Source organism: Antennarius striatus, chromosome 21, assembly GCF_040054535.1.
Source record: "Antennarius striatus isolate MH-2024 chromosome 21, ASM4005453v1, whole genome shotgun sequence".
Lineage (NCBI taxonomy): Eukaryota > Metazoa > Chordata > Actinopteri > Lophiiformes > Antennariidae > Antennarius > Antennarius striatus.
This window is the reverse complement of record NC_090796.1, coordinates 13,741,693-13,757,577: the sequence shown is the minus strand read 5'-3', so window position 1 is coordinate 13,757,577 and position 15,885 is coordinate 13,741,693. Positions and strand designations below refer to the sequence as shown.

Here is a 15,885-nt window from a genome sequence, read left to right as displayed (position 1 = left end):
GCACCGAATTACATACAATTCAGTGCAACAGTTGTTTTGAAATATTAAGTATAAAAGTTCATTTTACAATGTATTATCTGTGGATCTGGTTTGTTTCATTAGGGGTGGTGTTCCATGGTTTCCAGCTCGTGTCCTCCCTCTGTAGGCCGGAGCTCAGATGTCAAGATAAATCATTAACTCCAGGGTTTGTATTTTCAGTCTGCCGGCTTTTAAAGGAACTCTGCCTTTTAAAGTGTAGACAAGCGCTGCTCCCCCAGCTTTTTCAGGGGAGAAGACATTGAATCACGTCCTTCACTCCACAGTCGTTCAGAAGTGAAACGTTGAGGCACTGGGAGCAGCGCTGTTGAATGGTATGAAGATGTAAAAAATAACTTTGGTGCCTCCAAAATATTCTCTCAATATTCTGTCTATGTTCCGATTCTTCAAGACCTGCGACTCTACTCTCTACTTTGCCACGTTTTGGTTTTCTCATCTGTGTCTCTAACAAGTACTACAAGAGTCTCCTTTCAGAGGTTTGTGGGGACTTTGACCACAAACACCATGGGGTCTTTGGCCTTGTTGCTGAAGGCTTTCCGGATGATGTCGACGGCGTGCTGATGGGTGACGCCCTGCAGGGAGACTCCGTCCACAGACAGCAGCTCAAATCCAGCCTGACGAGACATAGAATAAAGTGGTCTACTTCTGCGTGTATCAGCAGGTATGAAAAGGAATTTAGCTTCCTATACATTAATTAGTAAAAAAAAAATTGAAACAAAAGGGGGAGGCTCACTTTGAGCACTTCGCAGGTGGAGGCCGCTCCTCCAGGAAAGATCTTCTCTATCTTCACCACCGGCTGAACCTTTGACTCCATCCCTCCAGATATGCTGATGCCTGAAACATCGAGATGAGACATGTTTTCTGATTAGTACCGGTCACACAACACAGCAGCACTACAGTACAGTAGAACGCCCGTTACCCAGAGACTGTTTGGTCTTGGAGATGCTGACGGTTTTGAGGGTGTACTCCCCTTCGTGCTCCGAGCCATTCAGCTGGTGCTCCGTTGAAGCATGATGTCCATTCATGCATTGATCCGGATTGGAACTGAACACCTGTGACAGCGGGGGCCGACTCCTGCGGGCAGCACTCTGCAGCGTGAACAAACCCTCTTTGCTCCTCTCCTCACTTCTGTCCTTCTTGTTTCTTATCGGGGACCGTCCTCTCTCTGAAGTCGAGTGCGGTGACACTTCGTCAAAGTGGACTGAGCGAATTGTGCCGATGTCGGTCCGGTGAGGACGCCGGGGGCTGTCGCTGTGGGCCAGGAGCCAGTTGGGCAGCATGGCGCCGGTCGGGGGGGGTCGCAAGTCCCTGAACTCTGCGTTGTGTCCGTCCACTGGAATGTCCAGCAGCGGGGTGAAGGTCCTGGAGGCTTGGCGCCTCTCCCTGGATCCCTTAGGCCGGGAGAGGCTGAGCTTCTCCAGCTCGTCCAGCAGGTGGCTCTCTTTCTCCACCTCTTCGGTGTTGTGGAGCTCAAAGCCTCCCCTATAATCTGAAAGGAAGACAGTGTGTTAGAAAGAAGTATAGACATGTGTTTCATTATTGTTTCTTCTCTTCCAGAGAATATTTTACCTTCTCAGAACACAATATCATGAGTACAATAATGCAAAAGGCACTGACCCGGGACGGGAGTGATGAGGTGACGTTTTGGTGCTCGACCGGACGTGGGGGAACGAAGGGGAGGACTTCGAACTGTAGAACAGAGAGGAGCAAACAACTTGGTTGAAGTTGCTGTTCTGATTTCACCTTTTTTTTTTTGGCACTCATGCATCACACGCACCGGAGCGATACTTGAGGATGTCGTAGGCCTCGGCTTCGACGGGGGTCACCACGTTATTGAACGTGCTCAGGTCGCCTGGTGGGAGAAGCATCCTGGGAAACGAGAAAACGCTGACTCATTTTCACTGTTGCATTACAAAAGCGTTTTGTAACTAATCATCCACGCAGAACATTTGGATTTGAGGAGATTAGCCTGAAAAAATTAATCTCCCTCTGGTGGTATTTGCGATACAACCGTTTCTCTGTTTGGATTTACTCTGAGGAGGTTCAACATTGGTACTTAATTCTTGCAGATATAAAAAAAAAAATCAAGACATAAATGTATATTTTTACTAATATTTCAGCAGTGGTACCAGCCTGTGGAACTCTGTGGATCCTCTTTCTCCTTACCTGACTTCCCTGAGGAGCAGCAGCTTCTCCGGTCCGTCCAGGATGGCCAGCAGGTGGCGCATCAAGTTCTCGATTGAGCACTCTGTCACATACTGTCCAGAGAAACGATTCAGTATTAAGGTAATAATGTCCTAATATTGACTCACGCCCATCTGGAACAGCGTCTGAAGCAGCCAGCTGTAATCGGAGCTCCTTACCCTTCGACACGTCTTCATCACTGCAGCCACCTCTTCCTCGGTCAGCAGTCTGCGGGCCATGTCTTCCACCACTCCAAGCATCTGTGAATTTGGCAACGCACATCCCTCTGACATCGTCAGGAGGGATTATGGGTAAAACATTCGGTTTTCTGTTCCAAAGCTCATTTGTAGAGAATGAAATCTGTAACTCGGCCACCTTTGCCGGTTTTATCCGCGGACGGGGACTTGGAGCGCCCCCTAGAGGGGTCTTTTCTGCGACCACCCTTGAAAAGCAAGTTAACCAAAGTCTTCGAGCGCTGCAGGGTGCTCTTCTCTTCCGAGTCCTTCCCTTTCTGTTTCCTGCCTTTCATCTGACTGATCTCTGCAATCAGGAAACAACAGGACGTCATGACATGTATTTCTACCATCCCTTCACCATAAAATGCTATTTTATTTTAAATGATGATTAATTAAATAGGTGAAATGTTTTGACCCAACCTGAGAAAACCTCAGCAGGTCTTTCAGACAAATATGATGCCTTTATCCAAGTAATCCTAAATCACCAGTATCATAGCACTAACAGTGAAGTCAGCGGTGCTTCACCTGCGACGGTGACTTGGCTCTGGGACCTGCTGATTGGTCGGCTTGGCTTACTGAGAGCCAATAGCACGGCTGTCTTTGGGGACTCTGTCCTCCCTCTGGCCTCCTCTGCTCGGATGGCCGTGTCTCTGAGGAGGGTGGTCGGTCCGAGGCTGCGGGTGGTGTCCGCGCCCGTCTTCTGAGAGGAGGGGTCCGTCTGGATAGCAGTCTCCATCAGCTCTGACTCAGACCTGGTCAAAAACATCACGGCCATCATGTCTTGTGCAGGTGTGCCATAATTCTACAGCCTGCAAAAAGTGAATGTTCAAAAGAATACTGCCTTGTTTTGGTCTTTTTTGTGGCTTAAAGGTGAACCGTCAAAATTTAAGAGAATAAAGGGACGAGAAATCCTCTGACCCTGACCTTTGGTCCTCAGTAGAGATGCAAACGTCCACCATGTCTGAACCAAACGTCAGGCTGGGAGGGAACATGACCTGCGACAGGCCGCTCAGAGAGCTGACAGGAGTCCCGGACGACAGCGAAGAGGCTGAAGAGTTGGACTCGGAACCCTGTGAGGAAGATTTCTGGGTTCCGTTGGCCACTGAGGAAGAACACAGGAAATGATCTGGAAATGACTTCAACAAGGAGGTTTTTTATTCCCTGGTAAAAAAAAAATAAAGGCCCAGATTGCAAATTAGATACATACGCTTATTGAGCCATCTGTACTCCGCCACCATCTCCTTATAAGCGGGGTATCGTCCTGCTTCCTGTGGAGATATGGCCACAGATATGCAAATGAGATACAGTAGAGACCTTGAAACTTTTATGGGATGGCTATATTTGATAAAGAGTAACTTTAGAAGCACAGAGAGTTAATCATTTCTCTCCCTGACTTCCCAGTAACTTTTGATGGCCAGGATGCTGCATTTGAACTCTGGTACGTGTTTCAGTTTCCACAGGGCGAAAGTGAAGCCCCCCCCCCCGACACACACACACACACACACACACACACACACACACACACACACACACACAGCTGAGACAAAACTCGCACAAAACACGGCTGTGAGCTTTGATCAGCACCCGATCCCAGCTGCCTGGTGAATAATGCACGGGCCCTGGCTATTTTTCGCGGCGCGAAACCCAAGCTCCAACAAGTAAAGTGAGCGAAGAATATTATGAGTGCCTGCCAGCTGTCGGTTCTACCACACAAACCGCGGCCGCCGACGGTGAAGCTGCTCGGTGTGTGTGTGTGTGTGTGAATTAAAAGGTAGGGAGACGGTTCAGAAAGTTAATGCAATAATAATTAGGTCATGGAAGCAAAGAAGTAATGAAGAATCGTCACGCTTTCTAATAACAGAGGCGATATAGAATGTGACACCGCCTCTTCAGAGCCTCACGTTCACATGAGACAAAATAAAGTTAATTTAATTTTAATTCTACCAATGCTCCAGTTGGTACAGCACAGTTTTTATGTTGGATATTTTAGTCATCCTTCTGCTCTGACTTCATAATAATGTTATTTGTGTTCTCCATTCTCACCTTGATGGTCAGCATGATGTGTGTGTGGCTCTTCAGCACCTCCACAGCGCTACTGTGGCTGATGTCCTCGAAGCTCACCCCATTGGCAGCCAGGATCTGGTCCCCCATCTTTATTCCATTCTGCTCAGCCAGACCTCCAGGATCCAGTCTGAAACAACGGGACAGGAGTGAGAAAGAGAACGCCTCAGTACGTCTAGGGATTATCTACCTCGGCGGAGGAGCCTACTTGGAGACGTAGATGCCGAGACCGAACTCCTTCCCCCCTCGGATGTTGAAGCCCAGGCAGTAGTCGTCTGAGGTGGTGTAGAGGTGGACGATCCTCTGGAGGGCGCCTCCTGAGCTGGCGTCTGAAGGCGTCTGCCCGCTCTCCTCCACCACCATACGTCTGTGGATCAAGTCCACCCTAGAGGGGTTCCCAGGTGGTCAGAGTTTGACCTCTCTGTGATAACCTGACTTCATATCAAACCGTTAGCGGCTCTTCTTCACCAGGTCGTCTTCTCTTTGGAGTAGCGGATGCCGGGGACTTTGCCGACGCGCCTCACCACCATCCTCAACCTATTGTTGCCTGTCAGAACCTTCACGGCGCTGCTCATGGTGATGCTCTCCAGGCTGACGCCGTTCACCTCCACCAGTTTATCCCCTACAAGGAGGCCCGCTTCCTCTGTGGCGTGGAAATACACACAAAGTAAGGACTGTCTATCACAGCTACGTCATGACGTCACCGCTTTAGCTCACCTGCTGTGCTGTTGTCCTCAACCTTACTGACAAAGATGCTAAGGCCGTGCTCTGAACCTCCACGCACGCTGAAGCCAAGCTTGCCATCGACACTTTTATCCACTGTGATCGTATGGAGATCCTCGCTGTCATCTCCACCTAAAAATACCACAAGGACACCAAGTCCATTAACCTGAAAGGCCTTAATGGTCACAAATGTGAAGAGAACGTCTCTTACAATGACTCTAATAATTATTTGAGTCCTATTGAAAGAATATATTGAGGGCAGCCAATGCCACACAAACAGCCAAAGATCTAACTAATGAATGCAAAGTTTGACAGGGGAATGTCACAATATTACCGGCTGAAATTGCTTGACTAAGGCTACTCTGCTATTTGCGTGCGTTTTTTTTTTTTTTTTGTGAGATAGAATAAGTGTTCAAAGAATCATCCAAATGTTTTACATATACTGTTGAAATTGGTCAACTAAAAAGAAAAGTAATTTGTAATTTCATCTTAAGTTTCAACTTACATCAATGAATGCTCACATCGTATTCTTGGGTCTTATTTTGACATTAACTTCCTTTGAACGTTCTCATGAGCATAAGGTCAAGAATCTGATCAGGTCAGCATAATGTAGAAGTTGTGTAACGGTGCTACATCTTATTGATAATCTTTAACAACAAAAAAAAAAATGCTAATAATTATTTTTCTGAAGCTACAGCAGCCTTTTGTCCACCACAGCCTGCAAACTGTAAACGCTCCTCACCATCCACAGGAGAATTGATAAGGATGACCCTGCCCATGGGTGAGGAGGATCGGATTCCACGCCGGCGCTGCTCCTTCTTCCGTAAGAGGTTGCGTGCAGCTGTGTGTGACCCTTGAGTCCCGGGGGTCTTCTCCCTGCGGGACGGGTCTGACGAGTGAGCCATGGAGGCCGACGGGGTCCCCTTTCACACGGGGGGCTCAGCTCCAGGTGGAGGAGGCTACGGCTGCATACAGCAGAAGGAAGTGGATCCTCAGCCCAGTTGTCTGCTGTGTTTCCGGCATACTGAGACTAGATTACACGCAGGAAAGCACATTTGTTGAGATTGTGGGGGGGGTTTTTTTTGAATGAACTCGTAAGCAGTGACGGTAAAGCATCATCTTACTCACAGACGCAGGTTTCTTTGTGACGTGACAGCCAAAGCGTTGGCTTCCTGGAGTCACACTTTGGTCCATTCCTGCCCATCTCTCTCACCTCGGTGTCAAATACAGCAGCGCGTAAACGAACCAATCTAGAACAGAGGATATTATATCAGACCCCACATTTGAAAAGGCTTTGGAAGTTAAGGAGATTCACGTCATCAATGGCCACATTCAGCTCTCACCACCGCAGAAGTGGTTAGAAGCACAATTTAATAGGTTTATTTAGCTCAGCCTTGACACACTTTTGAGTCATGATGTCACGTGGTGCTGACGCCATGGTTACCATAAACTTAACCCGTGATAAGTGTCCTCATGTCGTCACCTTGGGGTTCCCCCAAACGTCTCAGAATCCTCCATCACCCTGGACAGCGACGCAAAAACGCGTGGAAAAAAAATAAGGAAAAAAAACCAACCCCCCCACGCCTATTTACGCTTATATGTCGCTAAATTTAAAGCGATTTTTCCACATATAAACCGCTTAGGTCCATGTATTTTTATGTTGTTTTTTTTACCGCCCGATAGAAATAAAATTCTATTTATTTTTTGGCTTCACGACAAAAAGCATCGCTCCTCATTTCACTCATCATTCCGTTTAAATACTATCAGACACCCAAAACCAGCCAATTCAATTACATCCTCTCTTAGAATATCTACATTAAACACGCTAGTTTGCTTACCTGCGTCCATGTTGTGCAAAATGATCGAGCACACCTGGTTGTGACGTTCTGTGGGATGAGGTCGGCCCCCTGGTTCACGCTGATTGGCTGCATCGTGGCTCCGTTCAAAGCATTTGATTGGACAGTACATATGCCGGTTTCTTCTTGTAGTTTGAGTCAAACATTAAGGAATAATTTTTAAATGCAGCACAAATATGCAGTATTAACTATTAATACTGTGTCTTTTTTTATCTTTAAAGCTGGCTTTCCAGAATCAGGCCTGAATCCTCAGGTGTGAACAAACCCATTGACAGAACAATAAGATCAAACTATAAAATGACACTAATAAAAAGATAATTAAAACTTTTTTTCAGCCCTTAGGATTTATCCTTCCTTGAAAGACTGTCTCATTCAAAATTACTATTATAGCAGAAGTCATTTGATGAAAAACAAGAACAAAGCCACCATTTTCATAACTAACATTTATTCTGAAGACAACAGTTTCAGTCCGATGTTGAACTGGGATCGTCAGCAGCATCAAATAAACGGCATCTTTCATGCAGGGACTGAATGGAACAGACTTTAGAGCTCAAAGCCATGTTATATTGGTTGAAGGTCACGGTTTCATGCTCTGAAGTTAAAAACCGCATCGTAGAGTAGCAGAAACTGAGTGTTAGACATCAGGTCTTCTTCCTCTCTCGAGTTTAAAGACAGACCATCATAAACACACTCAAACTGCAGTCACTCAGATCTATATTGCAATTTTCCACTGGGAGCAGTTCACCACTATCACCAATCCAATGTGCATTCATAAAGATGATATTCCATTCCAAACAGATGTTAGTGCGACACCTGTTGCAATACAAACATTTAAATGATGTGTGTACTTGAAAGTCCTTCTCCTGGTTTGTGACTGTGCTCCAAAAAGGTTGATTTAAGTCAGTTTGACTATTTCATGATTAAACGGCATTAATTCCCCGCTAAAGGTAGAAATTCTTGTGATGCTCTTTTGGCAGCTTGGATGACATCTTGAGGGTTGAATTTATCACCAAACTCGATCTCTCTGTGCTCTAGAATGACTCCCTGTGGGAAAATAAAATGTATTCATCGGCTTATTGCAAAAATTTTAATTTATTTTTAAAAATTGCAAGCAGGGTTGTCTTATAGGCATCAGTTTTTTTTACCTGCTGCCCAGATCCAATGACGTACACTCCACCAAGGACAAAACCTTCTCCCAGGATGTTTCCCCCAAAGCCTTTAGTAAAAGCCCTCAGGCCGTTGATCCACACCCCGATGCGCAAAAACGCCAGCAGGCCCAGCTTCCGCTCTCGAGGCCCAAAAAACCGTCTCTGCAAAAAGCAACCAGATGACCCAAAGGCCTCAGAGTCATTCACGCAGAACTAAAGTGATTTTTTCCACTCAGACACAGTAACCTCTGTTTCAAAATGAAGCGATTGTAGAAAACAGTTTGATCACAATGTTCTGTTCCACCTTCTCATCCAAGAAAATTTCCCCCTTGAAGTGTGGTCTGAAGTTCTGGACCTCCGCACCGACGTCCTCCTTCACCACAGCATACAGAGGGATCCCCAGCTCGTCCAGCTGGGGCTTCAGAGAGGACAGCTCTGCAGCCTCCTGCAGAAAACCATATAAAATCCTTAGGTTACACCCCACATCCACAATCTTTTATCTGCTGCATATCATGGAAACTACACTTTGGTTTTGCCAACTGTTCCCTTATATTCAAAGACACATCTACCTTTGGTTATATTTTTCAAATATGTTACAATGGAACTTAAAAATGGAGGAATAAAAGGGGTATGACTGACTCCAACTCCTTCCACACCACCTGATACGCACTAACCTCTCTGCACATAAATCATCCAGGTCGTCGCACTGCCATGATGACAGCTCCGGACCTCTCCCACAGGTTTTTGGCCTTTAGAGTCTTTTTTTCTGAGGGGAAAAGGGGCAATAGGTTCGAGAAGAATAACTAATGGCTTCATTTAACTGACCCCCCTCAGATTGATTTGACACCGTAATAATAAAAAACTGTCTCACCTCCATCCAGTGTTTGAAGCTCGGTCTCTTCCAAATATCTGAGGGTGGCTTTCACCGGTGGGGTCAGAAAATAGTTGGTGAAAAAATTCAGGAAGCCCGTGATGAGGCCCCAGATGGCAGCCACTGGTCTGGTGAACAGTTCCATAACTATTTCTCCTCTCCGTCACTCTTTACTTCCGTCATGCTGGAATGCGCTCTGACTCCACCGCGGCTCCGTGCGCATTTATACCGGCGCTTCCCTCCACCCGGAGGTCCCTAGACCCGACCCATCAGGGCTCCAGATCGGACGCTGATAAGACAGCCTGATTGCGGCACAGCTGAGTCTGATCAGTGACGCCTTCGTTTCGTCCGCAAATACCGAAAAATGAAAGCGTAAAAGTTACCGTGCGCCAGAGGCTGGCTCGCCTTCCTTCAGCTCAAAGGTCGCACAGAAAAGCTGTGGAGTCATTGTTGGACTGTATAATGTTACCAGATAAAAACCAGTGTTGAAATCTGCTCCATGATTTACAAAATAAAGTGGATCGATTAGATTTAAAATAGGTCACAAGAAGCATGAGAGCAGCAAAACCCCTCTACATAATATCACAGATAGATAGATAGATAGATAGATAGATAGATAGATAGAGATGATTCAGCAGCTAATTTAAATGTTGATGGGGGAAACTCAAGGTAATTAAAATTAACTTTGACCCAAACCTGCTTGGTGTCCTCAATCCTGTACATTTACAGAGTGGAATAACAAATTAAGCCCAAACTGTATGAAGCTGCCCCCTGCTGGTCAGAAAACAACATCACAGCTAATACATTTAAATCAGAAGATGGGTTCAGGAGTTTCAGCTCCTCAATATGTACCACCCTGATTCAAAAGGGACCAGGAATCAGGCACTGGTTGGTACTCCTCTTCATCAGTTGTAATGCTGTCATACTCTGAGGAGAATGTCCCCTCGCCTTCAGGAAAAGATATGTCCTCGTTTTTAATACTTAAATTGGTAAAAACTACAAGATTTACATCTAATTCAGTACGACTGTTTATGACAATAAATACAAGTATGACCTCGAAGACAACAGTCCTCAAACTCAAAACTCAGTGAACACATTCTATTTTTATTTGTCACTTTTTTTACAACACTGTTGACTCTTCATTTCTTCTACTTATTTGTTCATCTGGTTGTTCTCATGGGTTTGTTAACTTGAAAAAATAGTTAATTAACAAGTTTGGAGGACAAGAAAAATACATTAACAAATGAAAAAGCAGGTAAATTTACTCCCAAATTATCACATAATGAAATCATGTCAAAAAGGAGTAAAATAAGACTTTTTGCAACAAACCTTTTACTAAATTTTATTTCCCCACAGGGAATTCTTCTAGAGCACTGTGAGATTGAGTTTGTCATTCAAGCTGCTAGAGGAGTATCACAAGAATTTCTGCCTTTGGGGGGAATTAATTCCATGTATTCATGACATGTTCTGTTTTTTTTTTTGCCTTAAGTCAGTTTGACAAACTGAAACTGAACTTCCTTTGTGTCCTCAGAATAAACATTGAAGTCATATTTTTTTTAAAAAGGCGGCTTCGTTCTTGTTGTATGTCATCAAATGAGGGGGAAAAAGCCTTTATTAAATATTGTTAAAGTTATTTTTAAAAAAAAAGCTTAATTCTTGTACCTTATGTCATCAAATAAGGAAAATAATGAGCACATCAACATAACATAACATAACATAACATAACATAACATAACATAACATAACATAACATAACATAACATAACATAACATAATATAAAATAAAAGGCAATAAAAATAAGGCCTTTTAATCAAGTTTATTCATTCATCAGCATCATCTGACTTCATCACAGCTGTTCTGTCTCTTCTTCTTCTTTATCCTGAAAAGCGAAGCAAAGATTATAAGTTGACAATCTTCAGTTGTTGCCTCACTAACAGTTCAACAGGTCACATGTATAGTAATTGTTGTCATTTTCACTTGTTGCCATGTTGCCTTCAGGATCTACCTGCTCCTGGATATCTTTCACATCAGGGGGAGAACCTTGTGGTTCCTCTTGTGAAGTCTCAGTCTTCTCCTCAACTACCAGGTCACTCCCTGCTGGAGCCAGATCCTCAGCGGCATCCCTGGTACCCTGTCCGTCTGACTCCTGAGATGAGGAAGTCAGAATAGTTCTGGTTCAGCATTAAAAAGATGTGTCGTTCATTTCTATTGCTAAATTCATCAGCATCCTGGGGTCTCGTGTTTTCTGCTACAGAACATTTCCAAAGCCTGTTACCGTTTCCTGGTCCTGTGGAGGTGGAGAACTTGATTTCTGTGTCTCCTGCTCGACGTCGTTCACCCGTTCTTCAGCAGAAGTTGTCTCTGGTTTGAGATCTTCACTCTGCTGAGCTGAAGGTGTCTCCAAATGACCGGCTTCATCTTCATCCACCTGTTGGCGAAGAAGTGGTAAAATAATCATGACCTTCACACCTGTGCAGTTTAGAGAAAGGAACATTCAACACCTCTGCACTCTGCTCGGATAATGCTGTGTTTAGTTCCCTTTGCCTCAAATTCAATCACTGCATTCAACTTGTCTTTGTCCTGAACTTCATTTGACTTCAATCTACGTTCTGAACCTAAATCAGTGACTTATGACCCGTATTTTTAGCACCTTGTCAGTGAGTGGCGGCTCGGGGGAATGAGGACTGTGTTTGTCATCAGGCTGTTCTATTTTGTCTGAGTCTTCAGCTTCTCTGCCAGGATTCTGGTGTGAAGCTCCGTTCTGCTCAGATTCAGTAGCGTCAGTGTGATCCACCAGCTGCGCATCAGTCATAAAACAGATGATATAATTTGTCACTTTTTGCATCACAGATAAACCCAAGTTTTTCTTAAAGCCATGTGACTTTTTTTTGTTTTACATCATAGTATTCAGTATCTCATCACCTCATCCTCATGTCGGCCAGCTTCTATCTCTTCTGTCTGATTGGTGCTCGTCTTCTCTTCTACCTGACTGCTACTTGGCCCCGCCTCCTCTGTTTCCTCTCTCCTCCCTTCTGGTTCAGCATTTTCAGCAGGTGTTTCTCCAGACTCGTCTGTGACTTCAGTGCTGAGGACCTCAGAGGCGGAAGAACCAGTGGCCTCCAAGGGTTTGGTGTGAGAAGACTCTGGACTGCTTACGTTATCTGTGAGGTTCACCTGGAAGACACACCATCATCTTAAGCAGACCACACCGAAGCCTCACCACCAGAAACACACACATTTGAGGTTTGGTTTTATCACCTCTGGTTCATTCTGTGGAGCTTCAGTTTGGGGTTCTTCTGCACACTCCTGGTTTTCAGGATCAGGAGAATTTGGTTTCTCTGCCATCACAGGATTGTTGTCCTCAGCAGTTGCTGTCATGGCTGGCATGACTGGATCTGTTCTCTTGTCATACTCAAGCTGAAAAAGTCACACGATATGTTTGAAAAATGCAGCAGGACTGGAGAACAGTGGTGTCTGATTTTACTCCTATGTAGCTTGTAGTCTTTATAATGGCTTTCTAAAAATAAAGAAGATACTAGGATCGTTCTCTCTGTAAACTGGAGCGAAACAAACTGCAAACTGTAAATGAAAGTGACATCAGTCCCTTAGGAGAATTACGTCTATTTTAAAACTCAGTAGCTCAGAGCTTTACAGGGACTTTTACACATGACATACTTTTCTACATTCTTCCAGGTCCTCACTGATCTTTCTCTCCTCCTCTCTCAGCTTCTCCTGGCGCTGTGCCTCCTCTCTGGCTTTGACCCATTCCTGCTCCAGGATCGCCAAATGGGTCTTTTTCTGCAATTAAAAATGTAATTCAACAGCAATACTTTACTTTTAATCGAAGTACTCTTAAAAGTCATTAGTACTATCTTGATTTAAGAGTGAATCGCCATTAAAATAACACTAACAGTACGCTGCTGCCCCCTGCTGGCTACAGAACGACATGGCAGCTCACCTCCTCCGCATCCTTTAGGTTCGCATCCCACTTGTAAAGCCAGTGAGCGAGAAACAGGATGGGGTCTGCAGGCTGACGCTCGGCCACTTCTGCGAGTCCCTCCGCCAGACATTTCCCCAGGTTTCCTTTTAGATACTCGGAGTCCATGTTACTACGTCGAACAACTTAAATCAACATTATAAACCAACACAGAAAACACAGCGCGTTAACGTTTTGCTTGCGTGTTGAACGTTTTGATGAAATAATACCTTAGAATACCTTAAAAATGTAACGACACCTTTTTCTTTTTAACATCTCTTATCGCTAAAGCTGGGCTGAAACAAGCCTCTCAAGAGCCTCCGGATGTTGTGATGGTGTATCCATGGAAACCTTGTAACGCCATAATACTCCCCCTCCTCTTCATTCACTTTAAAAAGGTTCCTACTAGCTTTTATAATAATAATAATAATAATAATAATAATAATAATAATAAAAATAATAAATACATTTTACATTATTAATACATCCTAACCTAAACATAAATGATTAAAATGCTATTTAGGCAAAACTACCCAGAATTTTTCAGATATTCACAAATTAATTAAAATTTGAACATTTGGGAATTTTGTAAAGTGACTTTTTTAAGATCTGTAGGAGCCATTTAATAGTTAATGTGTAAGCCTTATGTATTTATTATCTTTAAATCCTATTCTGTGTCTCTTTGGTCATGTCTTATTGGCTGCTGCACCTTTCACAGGTGTTTCAGATTTGGCAGTCAGCTGTCAGAATCAGATCAGAGCAGGACGGTGTAAGGAACACAGTTCTTACCCTAACCAAGGTAAGCCAGCATATATAGAACCCAGTTATTACTGTATTTTGACAATTTAATCTGCAAATGTATTTTTGCAATAAATGGGAAGATCCTTACCCAAAGAGAAACATCTTTCAGGATATTTTTATTGATTGAAACTGGATATGGACATTCCTAATCTACCTTAAGTGAGTAATGCAATTTCCTCCGGGATTAATAAAGTATCTATCTATCTATCTATCTATCTATAAAGTGGAATCTTTCTTTGAAATAGTCACTACACGATCTTTAGGATTTGTAGTTCCAATATCTACTGTTAAGCAACACTCATATTTTGTGTGATTGATTTGAATACAGATTATTTTAAGCTCTTGTACCTTTTAATTTAATGCTTGAGGAGAATAAGAAAAAACTTCCAGCATAAGTCGAATGTTTGTATTTTAAGGATTACCTGTATTTTATAGCATAACATAATTTGATATCCATCGTATCCTGAAAGGGTTAGAGTTTGCAAAGATGGGAGAGAACAAGCTGGAAAAAATTTGTCCGGGCTTCATTTCCAGGAAACATTTGACACTCAGACTTAACATTTATATTCACAGATATAACTTTCCTTGTATAATCATGCCACACACCTTTCAGCCAAATATAGCTTTGAAGTCAACAAGGAGAGTCACCCAAATCATTGCACTGATCTGATCTGGTTCAGTTACTTCATACACAGAGGCTATTTGATCAGGAGTAATAAAGGAACTATTAACATAATGAAGTCGGTTGTTTCTCCTGTTTATAAACGACATGCTGGTCCTTCAGCAGTTTGCCATGTCTGTGCCATTGTAAACCATGAATGGCTGTCAGTCTCTTATCCGTAACAAGCAATTTTTCAGAAGAGTTGACATTTTGTGTCTACACGAATTTCAAAATACAGCAGCAATGACAATGAATGCCAAAAAATAAATACTGTACCTCTAACAACAATAAAAACACTGAATGAACAAAACAACAACAAAAAAGGCAAACGGGTTTCAGGATAAGGATTAAAAATAAAAAATAATGATGCGACCCTCTAGTGGTTGGACAAGCGACAGTTTTTGTATGGTCTTATAATTTAGGACAGGTTTTGATAAATCTGGTGAATTACGCAGATAGCTTTGCTTAAACGTCAAGTTCTTTTTAGAAATTCTTAAAAACGAACTGTTTATATAGATTTATTAAATAGAAAACACCAAACACGGTAAGGCTCGTAATTTCCCAAGTCTTAAGAAAAGAATAGCTGACACCAGGTGACCTCAGACTGATAATACATGATGTTATAAGTACATACATAAGTCTAATAATGCATTACCTTAAGTCATCAAACAACAACTACAAAAAGAGCGACATTAGGCGACATGAAGGAACAAATCAATTCGAGCTCTGATCTGACATAGAAAGTAATGATAAGGACTTCTTGATGAGAGGAATCTGCGCTCAGATCGGCGCTGGATGTCGAATTGGACTTTCCCTTTGCGCAGCGCAGGTCCAACACCTAAAGTTGATCCGGGGGGAGGCGGGCAGGAGCGACCAGCTGTGTGGGAACGGGAAGCGGTTCCGTTGCTGAAGTGTCAAAGGTCCGATCCGATCCTACCTGGAGCGACTCCTCCGGTTTCACCGCGGGGCGCGTCAGCAACAGCTGTCCCGGAGCCCAGCTCGGCTGCCAGAAGGGAGAATTACGTCCTCAGTGGAAAGCTTGACTGGATACTTGATTTTTTTTTTTCCCTCCCCCTAAAACTGCGTGGATTTTGTGGAATATTTTCTTAAACCGTGCAAGGTAACCATCCACCCGCGATCTGTTGCGCCCGAAGCCAAGCTGCATGAACCTCAGAATATTAAAAAGTGTCCTGACAGGATTTTATTTGCAGGTTCCAACGTTTTGGTGCGGGTTTTTTTTTTACCACCCCCCCCCCCGTCGGTGCTGTTTCTGACTTTGTGCTCTGATTTCTCAGATATGATTTGACATCAGTTTGATTTCTAATCAGGAT

At 43.7% G+C, this 15,885-nt stretch overlaps 2 protein-coding genes and 1 pseudogene across 3 annotated transcripts; all 3 read right to left on the bottom strand.

Moving 5' to 3' along the window:
- Window positions 1–41: 41 nt before the first annotated feature.
- Window positions 42–7,379, bottom strand: LOC137588143 (PDZ domain-containing protein 7-like). The gene is made up of 17 exons (XM_068305000.1): window positions 6,369–7,379; window positions 5,983–6,270; window positions 5,235–5,372; window positions 4,986–5,160; window positions 4,726–4,902; window positions 4,500–4,647; window positions 3,664–3,724; window positions 3,381–3,558; window positions 2,982–3,208; window positions 2,596–2,760; window positions 2,400–2,506; window positions 2,203–2,294; window positions 1,814–1,905; window positions 1,654–1,725; window positions 956–1,525; window positions 770–870; window positions 42–650 (listed from the first exon to the last, which is right to left on the bottom strand). The coding sequence occupies exons 2-17, from the start codon at window positions 6,143–6,145 to the stop codon at window positions 507–509; spliced, it is 2,610 nt and encodes an 869-aa protein (XP_068161101.1). The 5' UTR covers window positions 6,146–6,270; window positions 6,369–7,379; the 3' UTR covers window positions 42–506.
- A 143-nt stretch (window positions 7,380–7,522) lies between these two features.
- LOC137588145 (peroxiredoxin-like 2A) lies at window positions 7,523–9,515 on the bottom strand (annotated as a pseudogene).
- A 1,398-nt stretch (window positions 9,516–10,913) lies between these two features.
- Window positions 10,914–15,552, bottom strand: dydc2 (DPY30 domain containing 2). Of its 2 annotated transcripts, XM_068304776.1 has the most exons (9): window positions 15,492–15,552; window positions 13,075–13,238; window positions 12,792–12,914; window positions 12,375–12,533; window positions 12,039–12,290; window positions 11,767–11,913; window positions 11,392–11,544; window positions 11,122–11,262; window positions 10,914–10,995 (listed from the first exon to the last, which is right to left on the bottom strand). In XM_068304776.1, the coding sequence occupies exons 2-9, from the start codon at window positions 13,219–13,221 to the stop codon at window positions 10,963–10,965; spliced, it is 1,155 nt and encodes a 384-aa protein (XP_068160877.1). In that variant the 5' UTR covers window positions 13,222–13,238; window positions 15,492–15,552; the 3' UTR covers window positions 10,914–10,962. The 2 variants fall into 2 exon arrangements, with proteins under 2 accessions (XP_068160877.1, XP_068160878.1); XM_068304777.1 differs by lacking the exons at window positions 11,767–11,913; window positions 15,492–15,552 and having other exon boundaries at window positions 13,075–13,511.
- Window positions 15,553–15,885: the final 333 nt, after the last annotated feature.

Coding starts and splice junctions, on each gene's coding strand:
- LOC137588143 (XM_068305000.1), bottom strand. CDS start 6,145: ATGGCTCACTCGTCAGACCCGTCCCGCAGGGAGAAGACCCCCGGGACT. Junction 2,295..2,399: donor TGATGAAGACGTGTCGAAGG/GTAAGGAGCTCC, acceptor TTCTCTGGACAG/TATGTGACAGAGTGCTCAAT. Junction 651..769: donor CCACCTGCGAAGTGCTCAAA/GTGAGCCTCCCC, acceptor ATGTCTCGTCAG/GCTGGATTTGAGCTGCTGTC.
- dydc2 (XM_068304776.1), bottom strand. CDS start 13,221: ATGGACTCCGAGTATCTAAAAGGAAACCTGGGGAAATGTCTGGCGGAG. Junction 12,915..13,074: donor ACCTAAAGGATGCGGAGGAG/GTGAGCTGCCAT, acceptor TTTTAATTGCAG/AAAAAGACCCATTTGGCGAT. Junction 10,996..11,121: donor TGAAAGATATCCAGGAGCAG/GTAGATCCTGAA, acceptor TTCGCTTTTCAG/GATAAAGAAGAAGAAGAGAC.